The sequence below is a fragment of the Seriola aureovittata genome, chromosome 15, assembly GCF_021018895.1.
Source record: "Seriola aureovittata isolate HTS-2021-v1 ecotype China chromosome 15, ASM2101889v1, whole genome shotgun sequence".
Lineage (NCBI taxonomy): Eukaryota > Metazoa > Chordata > Actinopteri > Carangiformes > Carangidae > Seriola > Seriola aureovittata.
Genome location: NC_079378.1, coordinates 7,757,859 through 7,777,680, shown reverse-complemented (window position 1 = coordinate 7,777,680; position 19,822 = coordinate 7,757,859). Strand labels below are relative to the sequence as shown.

The 19,822-nt window shown below is 40.2% G+C and overlaps 1 protein-coding gene across 1 annotated transcript; it reads left to right on the top strand.

Annotated features, from left to right (window-relative positions):
• Positions 1–4,412: 4,412 nt before the first annotated feature.
• On the top strand, positions 4,413–7,161 carry waif2 (Wnt-activated inhibitory factor 2). The gene has a single exon (XM_056396529.1). The coding sequence runs from the start codon at positions 4,669–4,671 to the stop codon at positions 5,740–5,742; it is 1,074 nt and encodes a 357-aa protein (XP_056252504.1). The 5' UTR covers positions 4,413–4,668; the 3' UTR covers positions 5,743–7,161.
• The last annotated feature ends 12,661 nt before the right edge of the window (positions 7,162–19,822 follow it).

Sequence of the window (19,822 nt, the reverse complement as noted above, 5' to 3'; positions counted from 1 at the left end):
GTGAACATGATCTTCACCACTCCGCTGACCTATTGATTTCTAGATCGTATTACATTCAGATTCTAAAACCTAAGAGTTTGAGGATTATGGATTACCACTGAGTCAATGTGATTCATCACATGAAATGTACATGCCCCCAGTCAAGACTGTAATGTGAAAAATTACAAATTTATGCATCACTGTGACGGTAAGGTTTGAAAACATCCTTCATCTGCAACCTTGAAATTGAATATTAAGTTTTCATTATATGCCGGATATTTGGTGGGCAAGATGGCTGATGGAATATTATATTATTTAAATATCATATATATAAAGAGAAGACCTGACCTAGAAAAAGCTATTAACTTATATAGCCTTTATACAGCTCGTTAGTTTGTTATTAATATTCTCTTTTATGTTGTTTTGATGTGCCAAATTTTTCTGGCTTCCAGTGCTTTTGCCCTATTTTTAGAGATTCCATATCGAATGTTTTATATCCTTTTTATGTCCCTTGCTCATTATCATTTACTGATGGTTTTTTTTTATAGCATCCTATATCTTGTTTTTGCATTTCATTTACCACACACTGAAAAAAGGCCATTAAACAAAAGATAATTTTTATTATATAAATTATCATATATATGTTCCTTCATGTGTCTCTGTCTCCAGAATCCAACAAAGAGGGTATATTACACTCTTATGAGCATCTGTCTGTGTTTAATGATATGTTCTGTTATGACACTGACTCAGTGATTCCTCTGATCACTCTACAGTTTTCCACTCTGGGCACAAAGAGTGAGCAGCAGCCACAGCTAACTCCTCTGACCGAGTGACTTGGCTTTGTTTGGCCAGTTGTGTCTGTCTGGCCGCAGCTCACTCCATTACAAGTCTAAATGACTAATTAATGGTCCTGGGACAGGTGACACTCAAGATCCATTTACACCCTGATCCCCACACGGCTCTGACTGGACTCCACTGCACCTCTTCACTTCTCATCCACCTCCATCCTCTCCTCTCCTCCCTCATCCCCTCATCTCTTATTCATCTGCTGGCGGAGTACTGTTTAAGGAGCAGGTCTGTGGATAGACAGATGGACAGATTGAGAGGCGGGTGGACAAATAGAGGTGCAGACTGCATCTAGGATGGGAGGGAGAGCGAAATAAAAAAGAGTGAGGTCGGTGATGTGTTACTATCTTTATTGGTATTTCGCAGTGGTTTATCTGGAAGGGAGATAGATGAACCGTGATCTCCGCCTGCCTACGAGCACAGCACACCTACATTCCTCTTTGAAGAGGTTTATGTTGGGTCAGATAGATAGCACTAGACCCTGTGTGTGTGTGTGTGTGTGTGTGTGTGTGTGTGTGTGTGTGTGTGTGTGTGTGTATAAACCACATTATTCACAGTTGCTATAGAGTCCTTCAACTTCTCACCTTGCTTGCTTTTTTTAAGTGATCGACATTATCAAACAAACACACATAGTGGAAAGAGAAAGATTAAGGAAGATTTTAGATGGAATTACTGCTACTCATAAGCGCCGTGGTGTACCACAGTATGTCCCTTGGCACCCAGTCAGAGAACGGAAGAAATTTTCACTTTTATTAAAGTTTGTCCTCAACTTTAACTCCTTTTCATGCAAAACCTAAATGAATATTGCTAATCCGTCAAAGGTAAGAAGGGCAGAATCCAAAACTGCAGGAAGCAAAAAGTAGTTTCACATAATAGTTAGAGAGAGCGGCTTGTTATGCTGCATCCAGAATGGGTTTCTGAATGCAGCATTAATATGGTAGAGGTTGGAAAGGGGAATTGGAAGAACAAAATTGTTTTACTCCTTAATGCAACGTAGTAATACCTCGAAATACAACCTAAAATATTATTTGAATAAGCAGAACATCTCTTCACACCGTCACAACCAAAATTGCACATTATAAACATTAGAGATGATCAGCTAAAAATGTAAATGTGCACTCAAACACTCGTGTGAGTTCTGTCTGTTTGTGCCAGAGAGATTATCAAAGTGCAGGTCAGGTAATGTTTCTGATGTACTGAGACATTGCATTGACTGATGCAGGGAGATCTAAGCTTACCATCTATGCTGACTATTTTCTGCATTGTGATGCCCTTAAGACTTTTTTTATTACAGCATATACACACTTGTGTCCTCTGCTTGTGTCATATTGGATCCTATTAAATATGACTAAGTCCAGCATGTGTCAGTCATGTGCCAGCTGGAGGGAGGATGAAGTAAAGAACAGGTTGGCTGTTAAAGCAAGGTTAATGAATGAGGAATGACACAGCAAGGACGAAAGAAGGAAACCAAAATCTGAGAGTGAAATGCAGGAGCAGTTTGCAGTAGACATAATCTTCTACACACAGCGCAAACAAAATGTAATCATGCATACAAACAGTAAATGCACACACAAAACAGTGTGCTGCTGCTAATTGAGCATGTGCACGAGAGCTGTCAGAAATAACGACACACCTGAGGATAGGAGGAAAACTCCACTGCCAAGGTTTTTGGCAACTAGTCACACACGCAGACACACACACTCACACACACACTGTAGACAGGAGATAGGGTTGGGCAGCCTTGAGTAAATCAATTACGAGGTTCAGAGTCAAGTTGAAGGCCACGAGGAGGGCACCATAACAATATCCCAGCAGCAGCCTGTGAATAGCTGCCGCCACTAAATCAGCTCTCTGCACCGGCAGATAGAGCGGACACCCGTGGAGGAGGCGCAGGGGTCCTGAGCGGAGAGGAGGACTGAACAGATGTCCTTGTTTGTTTGGAGGAAGAAATACTATCCCATATGCCTCAATAGGCAAAACAACCTGACGTTAATATGGCCCTTTGTGCTTATCAGGGGCACCAGCAGTAGGGCTGTTCTCCATCATTCGCTATCTGTCTCTGTCTCGTTGTCTCACTGTCTCAGCTTCTCGTTCTCTCCCTGTCCTGGTGTCTATATTTACATCCCTACCACAGCAATCTCTATATCTTTGTCTTAAATACTTTATTCATTTCCACTTTTTTGTTTCTTTTCCTTTCCTTATTTCTCTCTGCACTCAGAACTACAGGCACTGTGCTGCCACAGGAGCTGTCCATGGTGCTGAACCTTTCTCTGTCTCTGACTTTTCTCCCTGTCCTCTTCTTTAGATCTTTTTTCTTCATGTTGTATTTGTTGTCAGTTAAACAAAATCCTCTTTCTGTTTTCCTCCTTCCCTCCTTTCATCTTTCCCTTTGTAGTCCACTTCCTTCCTTTCTTTCTTTTGAGCACAGAACAAAGCAAGTTTGTGCAAAGCAAAGTACCGTACTGTACTGACCTGCTGACCCTTTAACTCTGTCTGCAGATTTTCTTTCCATTTCTGTTTCCTTCTTGCTGACAACTAAAATACTTTATCAAACTGATACATTCATGGTGCTTCTACCTTATTCATGTGTCCTCCATTAACCACTTTGTTTAGCACAGAATTATATTGGTTGGTCAAGGAATAGTCTAAATGTTGTCATGGTTTCCGCTTAAGATAAAATATGTATTGAACTTTAGCAATGTAGGCCACGGCACCCTCATACTAAAGTTTCAAGCCACCTTATTGCTTAATTAAAGCATAATTCAGTTCACCCCTCATTACTTCCAGACTTAAATGTAAAACTCTGTTGTTTAAGCTCCTTGTTTCCAGTTGAGTTATGAACAGAGACAAAATGACAGATCAGTCCCATGTGGCCGTCCAGCTCCACACCCCAATGCAAATCTCCGAGTTGGAAGCGGTTTATGTATTCAAGCTTATTGACCTGTTTGCCAGCTCTATACTGAAGACGTGGTGAGCGTGAGCAACACTCTGAAAGAGAATTTTCTTTCTTTGGAAAAAGGATCAATCAGAAAGAACTGACCAAAGCCCCATTATACAGGGTTCACTGCCCTCATGTAATTACAGCAGCTAATGTGCAGCAAACATAAGGATCTGTAAATTAAGGCTTAAATATGATGGTGGGAACTCTTTTGGAGTTAAATTATCCTACAAAAATGCAGTCACGATAAATGGTGTCATTTGTGTTCAAACTGGTGGAAATGGGTTTCACAATTACATTTAACACAACAGTGGACACTTCTGATTATTGAGAAAGGATTCCTTATTTAGGCTGTGATACTGAGATTCTTCCAAAGGCAGAATGATGCCACGATAACTCGAGACTATCTCCTAAGGCAACACCAAGTGAACATTACAATCATTTTGCTCTTAATAACTTTCAAGTATTCATATTCTCCCCATATTACATTCTCCTCTAAAAACACCATTCTTTCGAATAATAAACAACGAACTGCAAATTAGGATGAATGAAAAGTACTTGCGTTGCAGCATGTATCTCTCACTCTCTCTCTCTCTCTCTCTCTCTCTCTCTCTCTCTCTCTGTGTGTGACAGGCGTCAAAAATACCACCAAGGGAGCGCGGATCAGCAGCTTTCCACGCAGCCTCTACTCGGCTCCGATGCGTAAATATCCCAAGGAAAATCATCTTTTCTCCAAACAGAAACACGCAGCACCGAGACGACCATGGATGGAGCGTTTTTTGTGTTCTGACGGTTCAAAGTAACCGATGCCGGACTGAGACTTTACATAGCCTACCTCAGAGGATTGTAGTCGGTCGCCTTCTTCTTTGCAAGACACACCGGCATATACCTGCTTTTAGATTAATATGAGGGAGAAGATGTGGATATTTTACAGTGCCAACAATTCAAAGCGTCTTTTTTCTACTTGGAACCAGTGGTGTTTGTGTTACGCTGCAGTGGTGTGTTTGTTGTATTCGCCTGTCAGGACGGATGATGATTGCCCGTCGTCCTGCATCTGTGCCAGAGACTCGGGGACGGTGACGTGCCGTGACGGGGAGGACACTGAGGTACCAGGAGACATACCGGAGTGGACGTCCACCTTGATACTCAAGGGGAGAAACATCTCAACTTTACAGCGCGGTGCGTTCATGACCAACGGCACGGAGTTGGAAATGACAACACTCTCCCTGTCCTATAACGGGATACAGGCTATTGAACCTTACGCCTTCCTGGGGCTCCCCCGACTGCATTTGCTGGATTTGAGCCACAATCAGTTGGAGTCTATCTCGGCCAGGGCTTTCCACGGATTACCTGAGCTGCGCTCTCTTTACCTAAATGACTCTATTTTGCCTCCGGCCATGGTACAGCTCCCATATGCGCTCAGCACACAAAGTTTGCACAACCTCCACAGGCTGGAGTTGGCGGGAAACAGACTGAAGTCTATCCCCCTGATGAGCTTAGACATCTATAACCTCCATGCGTTAGTGCTGGTAAATAACTCCATAGAGAGCATTGGGTGGGAAAACGTCACCAATCTGTACCAGCAAAGGCGCATACGCGTCTATTTGTCATTAAACCCGTTTCTGTGCAACTGTGAACTGGAGGCGTTTTACTACTGGCTGAAGAACTCGTCCCAGTGCCCGGATGTGGGGCTTCTCCTGTGCAGCGAGCCGGAGGCCAAGAGGGGGATCCCTGTGGAGAAGCTCCGGGGAGAGGACGTGGATTGTATGAACGAGAACCTCGAGGCGGTTTCATACGTGTTCCTCGGTATAGTGTTGGCTCTGATCGGGGTGGTGTTTCTAATGGTGCTGTATCTCAACCGGGGAGGCATCAAACGGTGGCTCAACAACATCAGAGAGGCGTGCCGAGACCAGATGGAGGTCTACCATTACCGCTACGAGCAGGACTCAGACCCGAGACTGGCCAACGTGTCTGTTTGACCAGCTGAGACCTCAGGCCGGTGCTGTGTAGTGAGGGGACACGGGAGGCAGTGATTCAGGAGGGATGGCGAGCTGGAGAAGTACTTTATCTAACAGACTGCGGACATTCCCTGGCAGTGTCCTGACACAATCAGAATCAATAGTTTTTAAAAGCAGTTTCATCATTTTCAGCAGCTGGGCCATGAACTGCAGGTGGTGGGCTGTCCCTCTCACTCTGGGATAGGCACTGAGCCAAACACAGTTAAATGACTCTAAGATACAATAAGAGTTCTTCTTGCACAACTGAATACTTTAACCTCTAAGCAGTATTGTATATATTGTATAGATATGATATATATATATATATGTATATCATATTGTATAGCCTAGAAGTATATCCTCAAGAAAGGAATGCTTTTCATGCATCATGTTAACTCACACAGTCTAACTTAGTATTATTTATCTTATTAGTCAAGAGACAAATATACAGTAATGTTATATAGAATTTCAGATTTAGAGAGCTTGAATGAAATGGTGAATCAGTGGTATTACTGAAAACTGTAGCCCTTGCAAACAGTTTGATAAAATTAATTCAGGAAACCCCACAGTGAGAACAAACAAGGTAATTCTGTTTGTAATCTACTGAGGGAGGAAGATGATAAAGAGGGAGGCTTGTGAAGGTAAGGTGAGGCAAGGAAATCTGATGTGTGTTGGAGGAGGCGATGCTGGAGTAAACTGTCATATTTCATCATCAGCCACATGGGATAAGTTTACAACCTTGTCCCTAAGAAACAGTCTTTGATCTCTAAAAAATAAGACACGTGTGTTTCATTTCACACCAGGTCAGTTTATCAGTAGAGGGACAAAAGAGGAAGAGACAAAACCTAACCATGCATGTGATTGTTGTAGGCACAGAAATCCAGCCGAAACTTTAATAAAAGGTCAAATAGAAATGGCGAGTTAGCAGTGTTCTTAACGTCAGTGCATTTTATCATCACTGTCAGGAAATGTTGACTTCATGCAGCACTGTGCCAGACATAAAACAGAGGAAATGTTTCCCTGTATATTTTGTAAAAATAAAATTGTACATTTGCTAGCAGCAGGTGTGAGTGAATGCTTATGCTCTCTGTGACTCATACTCTGAACTACAGTGAGATGTCACATTGTGGGCTCACCAGAAAAAGTATAGACTATTTCATCTGCTCCTTTCTGCAGCACCAGAGGGGCAGACAGCGTTAATCTCACCACGACTGAGACTAATAAACCGTGGAGAATGGCGATCGACCCGGGAAGTCGGTATCTCTCTTTGGCCCAGAGCTCATCAACTGTGTTAACTAAGGGTCTACATTACCATCACAAGGCTTTTGGAACCAAAATCAAACATGAAAACCTGAGGGAAAAAATAGGAGAGTGTGTGTGTGTGTGTGTGTGTGTGTGTGTGTGTGTGTGTGTGTGTGTGTGTGTGTGTGTGTGTGTGTGTGTGTGTAAGTGAAAAAGAATTTTTGTGATGACTTTTCTTTCATGAACAAGTGAGAGATTGCCTGTCTTCATCTCTCACCTCACATCAGATGGATAGATAGATAGATAGATAGATAGATAGATAGATAGATAGATAGATAGATAGATAGATAGATAGATAGATAGATAGATAGATAGATAGATGGATGGATGGATGGATGGATGGATAGATAGATGCTCTTGAAGTATTTCATTACATCACCAGTGTAGGAGCTGCCTTTATATAATGATGACATCAAAAGTAAGACATCGTCACTTCTTATGTCAGGTGACATGGCAGTGTACCATAAACTGTCATGTTGTATATGTAGGGAGAAGAGATAAACCCAATCATATGGACAGCTGTGTTCAAGACTAAGAGTGTGTTGACTTGACTCATTTTGACATCATGCATTAAATGCATAGTCATAAACAACATTTCAGCAGTGAGCCATACAGTTCCAGGGTGGTGTTCATTAACAAAGGGACAAAATAAACTACTGGAGTGGGAAACGCAAAGTTGAAGTCACAAAATAAGTATTATGTAAATAAGTAGTATCTACATGTATGGGACTGAAAAAATACAAACATCATACAAATTACACATGACAGTGACTGAGAAGTATGTCGCAACAGTGGTTGTAAAAGTTGGAGGAGTGAGTGTGCATGCATGTCTTTTGTATGTGTTGTATATACATGTCCCAGATAGCAAGAGTCCACAGTGTTAGTGAATGTTATTTTGCAGGTACATGGTCGTACCTGATGACAGTGCTAGAGGAAAGTAATTAGAAAGTAAGAAAGTAATTAGATTTCATCCCGGGGGAGGGGTTATGAAGGTGTGTACCAAATTTCAAGGGAATCCATCCAATAGTTGTTAAGTCTTACAACTTTGGTAGAGTAGAAGTCAAGGGATTACCAAAATCCTCAAGATTCATCTTCTGCAAACCAATCAATAGTTTCAAGGATGCTTCAGTTGACGCCAAAGTAGTGGACCGACTAGCTGACTAGCATTGACCCTAGAGCATGCCACTGGTCTGGGTAGAAGTTAAGTTTTTAGGCTTTATTCAAACAGTCCAATGTAGATGTACAACTACCTACAAATGTCTAATGTGGCACATACTGAAATGTGACTGTGTCAAAAGCATTCTAGTTGAAGTCATTCTTAGAGTTTGGGGTTCACCGTAGAGATGGGTCCAGATCAGTGACACATTAATGTCATCTGATAATTAATTGAGTGGAGTAACACTGGATCATCATGGGAAGAAAACCCAAGACATGTAGATGATAATGTTAACATCGAGAGAATGAAACAAAAGAGAGGATCTTACTGCAGGTGCTCTTTTAAGGACTGATTTCAGGACAAGTGCTGGGCTTCATGGTTCTCTACTGTTCTTAATATCTCGAAATATAAGCATCAAATGGTCTAAACACACACACACACACACACACAAACACACACACACACACACACTTCAGTGGAACTACAAGCACTCCACTTGTTTAGGATCACATATTGTCTGCTGTCTCCTTCTCTAACACACTCACAATTTTAATGTCAAAGACTACACAACTGTGCATCGTGTGTCCGATGAACTGGACACTACCATACATAAATAACTGGTGTTTAATGACCTTATCTTTGTTATTTTATCAGTCTAACTCCAGCCTGTCTTTGACTGCATCTTTCCTCTGTTTGGTATTAAACTCTTCAACCAATGGCTTTTTCTACTTTTTGGGATTCTAGGCTATAAATAATGAAACAGAAACAACACAATGTTCTTTTGATGGTCAAAAAGTCTGACTTTGTCTTTCAATGTAGTCAGGCATCAACTCTGCACTCTCCGTACACTTCACTTGTCATTGCTTCAGTTCTTTGTTCTTCTTCCATTCAGCTACATTCTCCTTACAAATACAGCATTTGTCAAAGACTTTCTCTCTGCCCTACTCCCTCCCTCCCTCTGTCAATTCCCCTCTCTCACTCTTCTTCATCCAGGTAAATGACTTTATCCAGCTGAGTGACTTTGTAAGGACGCAGGGACAGGGTTTAAGCTGAGCCCAGCAAAAGGGAAGAACGGCAAGGGAAAGATAAAGAAAAGGGGAGTAGAGAAAAGATTCATTAGAGTTCTTTAGTCCAGGCACCAAATGTCCTTGCCTAATGCAAAACGATGACTCATCGTCTTGCTCTATATATGAATGTCTGGGAGACCAAATCCCAACTATGAACTTGGGGAGGGGGGTGTCTGAAATGAATGCGAAAATATAATGTTGAACAACGGCTGCTATCAGAGGATTCAATCATATCGGAGCATCTGAACTTTAAATAGCCTCCATCTTTCCTCCAAAGGAATGCTTTCACCAGGATGTGCTGTCTGAGTTTGTAATGTCTCATAACTCCAACTGAACAGTATGGCTGCCTTTACACATGCATCACTGAGTGTTGCAGGCTGAGGTTGCACCAAGCCACTATAGGTGCAGTCACACATAAGCAAATGTAAGTAAATTGGTGTCCTGAGATGCTGAATATTAGAAGTTCCTTATGTGACAAATGGAAATTAGTTTGCTAGGTTTGTAGTCTGCTGATTACTGGTTATTGATTGCTGGATGTGCCTCTGCTGATGTCTGAAGATAAGACAGGGGTTGGCATTGTAAAAGAGGAGAAGGGGGGCTGCTTCTGTGGGCAGGAGTGGGCTGAAAGTCAAATCTGTCTAGTAAGAAACTGCTTGAGTTAAACTTTCTGTAATGTCCAAGAACAGAGGAGGGTTAAAAGTTTCATAGCACAAATTCAACAGGAAAACCTTACATCTAATATGAGCTCAACGACGACAGAAAAGGTAAAAATTACCTCTCTATTAGGAGGGAACTGTATGGAATGAAGTGATTTGTTTCTGATATAAATGTCCTATCCAAAACTGGCAAGCAGAACTTTGTTCTGCATCTCAAAATACTGTGTCACTTTAACAGATAAATTTAAGCACACTGCACCACAACAATCATAAATGTATTGCAGTTCTGATTCATTGTTTTCACAAATGGCAATAGAGAGAAGGAGAAAGCAGCTTGACATTGCCATTTATGTCTCCTCCGGGTATAACAATACACACTGCAGCACTGTATGTCACACAAGCGACCACTTTCTTAGAATGCAGGAGGAGCATCTAATGAGCACAGAGGACTGAAGATTAAATGCGTCTTTCCTTGATCGCCTTGAGAATGATTAAAACCAGTTTGGAATTTGAAACATTTCGGCAGATCGGATACTTTCAATATTATAGTGTTAGTTTTCCCACAATTGATGCTTGAACTGGAACTTCAATACTCCTTCAGGAATGTCACCACAGACACCAGAACTCGAAAATAAAGCTTGAGCACAAACATACATACAGAGAGATGCACCTGGTGTTAGATCAGCATAGTGTGATCTCATTTAGCAAGGGCTTGAATGTATGTTATGTATGTATGTAATGTTAATTTATATGGAAAAGTCCCACACTCAAGCTTGAAGTAACGAAAGTTGGTGATGAATATCCGTCAAGATTCTTGTACTTATTCCTAGATTAACTTTTGTAATTTAAGACTGTATTTCATTTACATTCTTGTGCACCTGATTCGTGTTATAATGAATTAATTAGAATTTAAAATGAATCAATTAGAAAAAAATTCATCAAAAAATTACTGTTTCTACTGGCACTGAAGTTCAGATATTGTATTTCCATAGACACTGAACATTTTAAAACCATACCCAGCCCTCTGCACACCTGTATACTGTATCACTTGGTATTCCACTCTTCCATTCTTGGTATGGAGGAAATAATGAACGATCAGAATGCATGCTGAGTAAATATGCTCCTCTAGTGTCCATCATTGTTCAGTGTCTCCCTTATCTCTTGAAAGGTCAATCGCACAGAATTCCACTTGAGATCTAACTTGAGATTTAGGAGGATTGGATTGTCATTTACAGCAATGCAGTGATGGGGATTCCCTCAAGAGGAAGAGCTGGAGGAAGGCAGGAAGGATTTGTTAAACCACCACTGAAACACACACAGCTCTGGATATGTGTCAGAGAATGTTTAGCCATTTGACAATTACCGTATTTACTTTAAATTAAACAACATCTTTCATGGCCAATCTTGATGACTTTATTCTTAGTGTGCACCCCCACAAATTTCTTTTCAGTTTTAATTGTTAGAGCTGAGACTCCTGATGGGTTCTTATGAGATTAATTATCTTAAATTTGAACACTAAAAGGTTTGTTTGTTATATAAAGGGCATTAACCGGCATTCAGCGGCAAAGTCATCACAAATGGAGCTCATTAGAAAGACTCCCAGGAGTCAAGAAGGCACAAGTGAATCTTTTGTCTGGGGATCACTGTGTCCTGTTTGATGATAGATGCACCCAGGGAATACTACACATTTGGCATGCCATGATACTATTTTGTTGACTTCATACACTCAAAAATCCTGAATCAATATACATCTCAGTTGGAGAGATAATTATGAAAGAAGCTTACACCTGCAGTACTCCAGTCAATATTTCCATTTTATGTCTAGTCTGCAGTATAATTACATATCATGGGAACCGGTGTAGTCTGATTTTGTGAACACTTTGTCTGGCCTCTCACAAAGGCCCACTGCGGTTTTGATCAGGAGCACATTGACGACTGCAGTCCGGGCCTGGGTTTTGATCCATCCTGGACTGTGGATAAACACAGTTGGCTGGTCGATTGGCCTTTGACCAGGAGCTCAGTTTCTGTTTTAACAAGCTGTACAGGTGTCTCAGATCTATACACTAATTAAGACCACAGACTTGTCTGTCAAGTTCTAACATGAAATAGTCAGCACTATGTGGGATGAGGTGACGAGGAAGATATAGACAGCAAGCTCTCACCTTCATCTCTCCACTGAAGGACAAACATTAATTCCTCAGATTTCACATGTTAATTTCAGTCATGATCTTTCCAGTGAGGGCACAGGTGCACATTTGGGGTTAGGTAATTTGGTTAACAAGAATCCAGTTAACAGCACGATTGAAAAATACCCGCTGATGCAAAGGATATAATCCAGACACCATGGCAGTTATCAAAGTGCATCTCAGAAGTCAAATACCCTATATAGCATTGGCTCCCAACCCCTTTGGATTGTGAACCCTTAAAACAAAGAAACTGGTGAGTCATCACCAGCTGCACATGTCTATAGATTTTGACCAGGTCATGTAGAAAGTGACTTTTTCCACCAGCTTTATTTGAATAGTCTGTAAATGACTGAAAAGCCAAAACTATTCAGTAATCTATAGGTATAAAAAACAAAAAATAGAGGAATGTCAGGAAATGGAGCAGAAATATTTCTTTCTGATGTTCTTGTTAATTGTCTTGTGTCACACCCCACCAAGGGTTGTGACCCCAAGTTAGGAACCACTGATCTACACCTTACTGTGGGTGCTTCTCTAAGCATCCCAGACAAACTTGCTGATGACCTTATGGTATTGTGATTTAATAAAAGCCTTATCCACAGCAGTTTTTACAAGTTGTTTCCCATGGTACTGAACACTTCTCAGCAGCTGCCTCGAACATTCATATGCTTGTGTTTCTAAACAGAATTACACTCTACATATCAGACGTACAGCTCTACATTCCTACTGGTATGTTTGACTAAAGCACACCACTGTGGCTTGAGAACAGTTTAAATGGCTTTTTTTCATTTTATCACTGAACCATTTTAGATGCCTTATAACAATTATTCATCCTCATTACTTTGAGGTGTTTAGTGCTCATTAAACCTCATTCCCATTAATCACATCACCATCTACTGTAGCTCTGCTAATTAGCTGCCAGTGAGTCTGAGTAATATTTGTCTGTGATGGGCAGCTTCTCATTCAAATGGCTGTGAAAATAAATGCAGTCTCAGCAGTTTGAATATTTCATGCTGTCCTTCACTCAACAGAAGGTGCTGATCCTCTGACCAGTCAAAACATCGGCCCGTTACCTCAGAGGAAAAAGCATCTGCTCTGACAACCTGTCTGTCAATTTCTGAACATTTGAAGAGCTCTCTCTTCTCAGTAGTCTCGAACTGAATTTCAACATTCAACCACAGTACACGCCTTTACAGAACAACACTTTCACCATTTTTACCTTCAACCATATATATTTATATCTGTCTATTTGTATTTGGAGCACATGTGCCTGGAGCCATTCTGTCAAAATGGTTTCATGATTTTACCAAACTCACATGACATCTCTGACAGCAAAACACACCCAAGACTTGACAAAATAACAGAGCACTGACTACTCCTGGATCCTGAATAACATGCTATTATATTGATCTGATAAAACCAGCTCCAACATTATGTTCTGTGGGCTGTGTTGTTCAGAAGAGTGCAAACTTATTAAATCAGTCATTGGGCATGTGAATGCACATTAACTTTTTGCACCCTTTATGGCCTTCACCATTAAAATCTGTGAACTACTGCCCTCGTGTGGCCTTTTGGCTACAAAACAGCTGCACACAGTCAACTTTTTAACTTCCACATCTGTGAGTGCCAGGCAAACTCACTGGTGCATTTAATCTGTCCCCATAACACGCACTGCCTGGCTCACGATCCGTTCACTTATCCCAGTTTTTAGGTTGCCTGAAAGTGTTGATAGGATCATCTCTCCACTTGGGTAATTTTCTAATGTGTAGTAAATTATTATCCTTATTTCTCAGTGTTTACTGTTCTGTAGTATTATCGACAACAACACCAGGTTAACTGATTGATTAGCTGAGCCAGTACAGTGTGGTATTCTTATTTTTGTTGCATCAAAGGATCCCTGTTGTATTTTTTCACGCTGACAGGACTATGCTGAACATTTTTGCAGAGGAAGCTAATCACCCATGTCGGCCACATGGTGGAACTATCACAAAATATCTCTGCATTCTTTGTGCATTTTGGTATTACATTTGGTTTGGTCCGGCCAGTCTCAGCAAAAGCTGAACATTACAACCTGGACGCTGCCAAGGAGTACCACAGTCTGATCTGTTGGCCACTGAAGCCGTTTTAGAGTTAAGGCCTTGCTCAAGGACACCGTAGTGGTTTGCTGCACCATTACACTGCCGTAACAAACCAGTATTTTTTAACTCCTACTTATGCAGGGATTTAAAATAATCATGCATTAGCGGCAATGCTCACAATTCCAGTGTTTTCTCCTTTCTTCTTCAGGCATGTAAGCCTCACTCATTCTTCTCTGTACACACCCTAAATCTGACAGTACTACATCACGACTTCAATCATTCACAGATCACATGTTGTCAACCAAGAACATGCATGACTAGCCATCTGTAGTTGTTGTGTAATCAAGTGAAACTCCACTATCAATAATTAAATATTGACCTCTGTTATTATTATTTGTCTTATATTCAGTACCTCCACATAATAATCAACGTAGAGATTACCATTGTGTCTGTGTAATAATATCCTGCTGCAGATTTTAATTGGGAGATTTCATAGTGCGTTCAATGCTTTGTAATAGAGGCAAATTAGATTAACTAGGATCAAGTCTGAACAGTAAAAGGTTTTGTTTGTTAGAGGGAAGAACATTAGCCACCATGCTGCGCAGACTATGTCACAAATGAGTCATAAATGAGAAAAGCAGCTTCATGGCAAATGTGAGAGTTGACAGACTTCTGAAAAGACTAGAACAGCTAACTTGAAAGAAAAATAAATGTCTGTTCAGTGGTTTCTATAGTGAACATATCACATGGTCAATTGCAGGTATGTGGACGTTTGTCAGTCATCAGAGATTTTGACAACCCATTTAGCCCCCTTAAAATCTCTGGTTGTATTAGTCCACCGAAGGCAATGTTGCTAATCAATGAGCAGGAAAACTCTATGGCAATATTGAATTTACAAGATTTTGTGATCAATTCAATCAATTAAGTATCTTGATATGTCAGGTATTTAATTCACTCAGCCAAAACTACATTTATGGTTACTTCGTCTGTAAATGGTCCTGCTTTAAGGTCACTACCAACACTATGGCTGTGTTGTCCTCTGTTGACATTAAGATGAATATCATGTCCTCCTATTATTTTTAGATTAGAAAAACAGAAAAAGTGAACACATCACATATCACAGCTTATCTTTTAGGTCAAGGACAGCAGTGTTATTATCTGGCTAAGAACAGCCGTCACCAGAATAGCAAATGCTATTGGTGTAAATTGGAAGCTCACACAGCTGAGTGACACCTGTGCTGACTGTCATGTCCCCCAGAGAAAGTTAATTATATTTTAAGTTTCACAAATTAATTTCACACCGTTTCTCTGTAGTGAGAACACAAGTGCTTGGCTTGGAGTGAAAAGAATCATAAATCAACGTCAGGATGAGAGAAATCTAGATAAGGCAGTTTGGGCACAGCCATAAATCATAGCAACAGCAGCTGAAATTTGTTAAAATGTTACCCTTAAAACTTTAATGCATGAAAAGTTATTGATTTACGGTAAGACTATATTTTGATAATTAGAACAAGTCTTTCTTTTTGATCCCGGGGGCAACTGTTTCACAAAAGCCTGTGCTATAAGTCTATAAGTATAAGTCCATGCTCCTGAAGCTTATTTTTCTCCAGTCTCCAGTCCAAGTCTTAGAATACACTGTTTATAAAAGAGAAATTGGAAAAAGAAGGGGACTTTAATATCCCAGAGCTTGAGAAGAATATGTCAAGCATAATGGAATTCAATTAGTTCAACGACATTGTGAGAATTTTGCTAGAAAAAATCTTGTAAGGTTTTTTATTATACCCCTGCAAAAACAACATCAGGGAAGCGGTGGGATATGTTGGAGAATGTGTGGGATAGATGACGCCACTAACTTCCATATTTTTTGGTGTAAACATTCCTCTTACATGTGATGCCGTACACATGGTGGACATCCCATCTGAGGGGTGGATTACTAATGATAAGAAACTGATACGAATACCTCCGGCAGCAAGTAAAAAGGCTGCCACGAGGAAAGTATTGATAGATGTGTATTGATAAATGGATGGAAATAATAAACAAAATCTATATATGGAAAGGCTGTCATTTCCCTCAAGGTCCAAAAAAAAAAAAAAATTGTACATGATCGGGATCAGGTGGACTAAGTAGATTAAACCTATAAAGTCAGATTTTAGTTGATTTGCCAGAATGAATGAGTGAGAATGTAATGTAACATTGCATCTAACAGCTCACTCTTCATTCTGTCTTTTCATTGTGAAAAGTACGCTTTTTCCAAGTAAAAAAAAAAAAAGAAACTTTAAATCCACTGTTGGAGCTCTCGTCTCTGCTCATATCAATTCAAGGGGCTTTTCTCTGTCTTGCCATCAGGAGCCTGCTGTCCAGTCATCTATTTTTACCCTACATAAATCAAAGCCCAACCTAGTATTTGCACCTGCCCTGAATTACAAGTAAGGCCAAGGTCAGTCTACCATTTCAAAATAGATTGGCTTGAAAATACAATAGTTGCATTGCAAGGAACTCAGAAGAGATTAAATATATCTTTATCTATTGCCCTTTCTTAGACTTACTCATATTTAGATAAGATTTACTTATGTTCAGATTGACACTTTCATGAGATTCCCCTTAGAATTTACAATATACATTCATTTTATTATCAAAAAAGACATGATGACACAACTCCTAAGAGCCTCTCTAATGAGTCCCAGTTGTGATGGAATCACTGGGGAATGACGCTTAATGGCTTTGCCTGTAAACAAACGAATCCTCTACTGTTGAACCTTTTGCCTAATTAATCTCTTCCCTCGTCCATTAGAAGTGAATGGGATGGTGGGGTTGCCAATGAGTCAAAAAGACAACATATTCTGAGGAAACCTTTATGCAAAACAGTCATCAAATGGCCACCATTTTCCATGAACCCTAAAGCTTCATGTTACAGTTGTTCATAAATGATCGTTCACTTAATTTCACTGCAGGTTCAACATTTGAGAAAATTACTTCAAACTCATACTCACACATTTAGAATTCATTAATTAGAGCTTCCTTATCTTATTACTTTATTCTTCTCCGCTTTGTTCTCATGGATCCTGCCTTATAAAAAAAAAAAAAAAAGGCCACTGTCTCACTTTTTAGATCCACAGCAATCGCTGGCCATGTTACCTTATATAAAATCATTCTCAATGAATTCCACACAGAAAGGTTTGCAGATTGTAAATTCAGGAAAAAGAAAGCACTGGTATCAGATCAGTTCTCTGTAATGGCATTTATCCTGAACCGAGATATCAAAATTGGCATTTAGGAAAAGTTGGATTGGTGCATTCCTAAGTTTTAGCTCTCACAAACTCAGCACCCCAGTTGCTCCTGGTTCTCATATGTTTACTCTCTAACACAAACCTCTAAACATGAGTTCTCACATCAGTGCTCGTGCCTCCAGTATTTTCTGCCACTTTTAAACCATGTTGTGGATATTTCTGAAAGCTGTGGTTACCCAGAACATCATTACCAGCAGCTTTGAATTTTTTCAGGTCGTTAAGAAGCATTTTAATTGGTCTGCTGCTGTAAAAAAGTAACTTCTAGATGTCTTATGAGCCCAGGTGCCACTGACTTACATCCATTTTGATGCCCTCTGCAGTACATAGTTTGTGTCCAGTGCCAATGCAGCAAGTAACTATGAACACAATCTAAAGTTTACTTGCACCTAAAGTTTATTGTTTGTCACACTTTGCCCACTAATTACAGAAAGGTGACTTCAGAAAGGGCGTCAGGGGTATGAGATTGCAGCCCTTCAGAGGTGACTATCAGTCAATTAGGGTGTTTATGTGAGCTTTTCAAGAACACTAATGATTCAAATACCAGTGTATACCCCTTCCCATTACACTAAAGTTTTAATTGCAAGAGTGCAAAACCTCCTAATGGATGCAGATGAGATTAATTAGGCTTAAGTGTGAACAGTAAAAGGATTGTTTGTTACAGGCAAGGTCATTAACCAGCATCCTTTGGTAATGACATCACAAATAGGGCTCATTAGCAGGGTTCCCAGGAGCCAAAGCGACAGCAGAGAAGCCTTTTGTTTGGGGTCACAGTGTCCTGTTTGGTGATAAAAGCCACCTCAGGGAATTCTGTTCATTGTCAATGTCGTTATATTTTATTGTTAAGTGACTTCATACATTCCAACTTTATACAAACTGTGGACGTTTTCTGAAAAGACTCATGAAGTTGTGCTTTGTTTGTGTGAGAAAAGCCTTGTCTAAGTGAACTGAATCTTTGAGCTCTCTACTGTTTGTTTTCCTTTACCCAACAGTGTATAGTCACAGTCAATGAATATTGTATTTTCATTAGTCATAGTTGATTATGGGAGACCAAGGACAGTTATGGAATGGGTGTATTAGCATGTGCACTTACTGTTGTGAAAGTGAAATGACAGATTTGATCATTTATTGATTACCTAGTTGTACACTCTGTTGTGTATCAAGACATAATGAAGCCGACAGAAATAGAAAGCCTCTCAGGTGTCAGATGCAAGGTAAAATGTGTTTGTCTGGGGTTATTGTGTCATGTTTGATGATAGAGGAAAGAGAGGAGCAGAGAGAGGAAGATGGCTCAGGCATGGTGCCATATTTTATTTTTCACTAACTTTATGCATCCCAAGTTTAAACCAGCCATAAAAGATTCTACAGAGCTGATAACGCTGTGGCCATGAGTTCTCTGTAAGTGACTACCATGTTGTCTTGTCTATCATCAAAAGATGATGATAGATCAATATGATCTAGATCTTATTGATCTATCAGGATCAGAACAACCTTTGATTTTCATCAGAACAATTGTGACACCTGAGTAGTCAAGAGGTTTCTGACCAGGTGTTGTTTCAGGTGTCTCTGGGGGACATTCCATCGATAACTCACTTTCACAAGGGCGTAGGTTTTAATTCATTTTAATAAAAACTATACACAGAGACTACCAGTGTTGGAGTTCCCCCTTTTCCCCTTGATCTCACATTTAAAACCTGCTCCACCTTGACCAGAGCTACAACAGTAAAATGCTACTAATCCAGGGATGCATCCGTATTAAGAATCTAAGCAGGTTTTCATTTTAAATTTATTTGGCTACTGGCTGGTTAATTTACTATGTATTGCTTACATACTTTTGATATCTACTTTGATATATAATTTTACATTTTTGCCCATGCTTGAGGTCTTGACTGACACTGACAACCAGATAGTCCACACCCTTTCAGCCAATCAATTGCTAGCATGCCTAGATCAATCATCCTGAAGAAGTACCCTCTGGAAGGGCAAATCAGAGTTATCTAATGACTTTACTCCAAACTGTGTGAACCAGTTCACTCAAATATTGGTAGGGCCATGTCCCTACCATATGCAAACCAACGCCCTTTTATGAGGTCAACAATTATTAGATGTTTGTTTCATCTGATAAGTTGGTAGATGATAAACCAATCTCAATGGATAAGTCTTTAATGTCAGTGATAGGGTGCTGCTCATTACTGTATTGCTCATGCTGGTTATTCTTGAGTAGAAAGTTATCTCTGGAGATTAGTGAAGAAGGTATATTTTCCACTGTACACAGGTCAGACATGAAGTCAGCCAGTGTTCGCTACTGGTGGCAGCATCATATGGAGTCACATTGT

What these genes read in the sequence shown, in the direction of transcription:
- waif2 (XM_056396529.1), top strand. Translation starts at nt 4,669, where the DNA reads ATGAGGGAGAAGATGTGGATATTTTACAGTGCCAACAATTCAAAGCGT.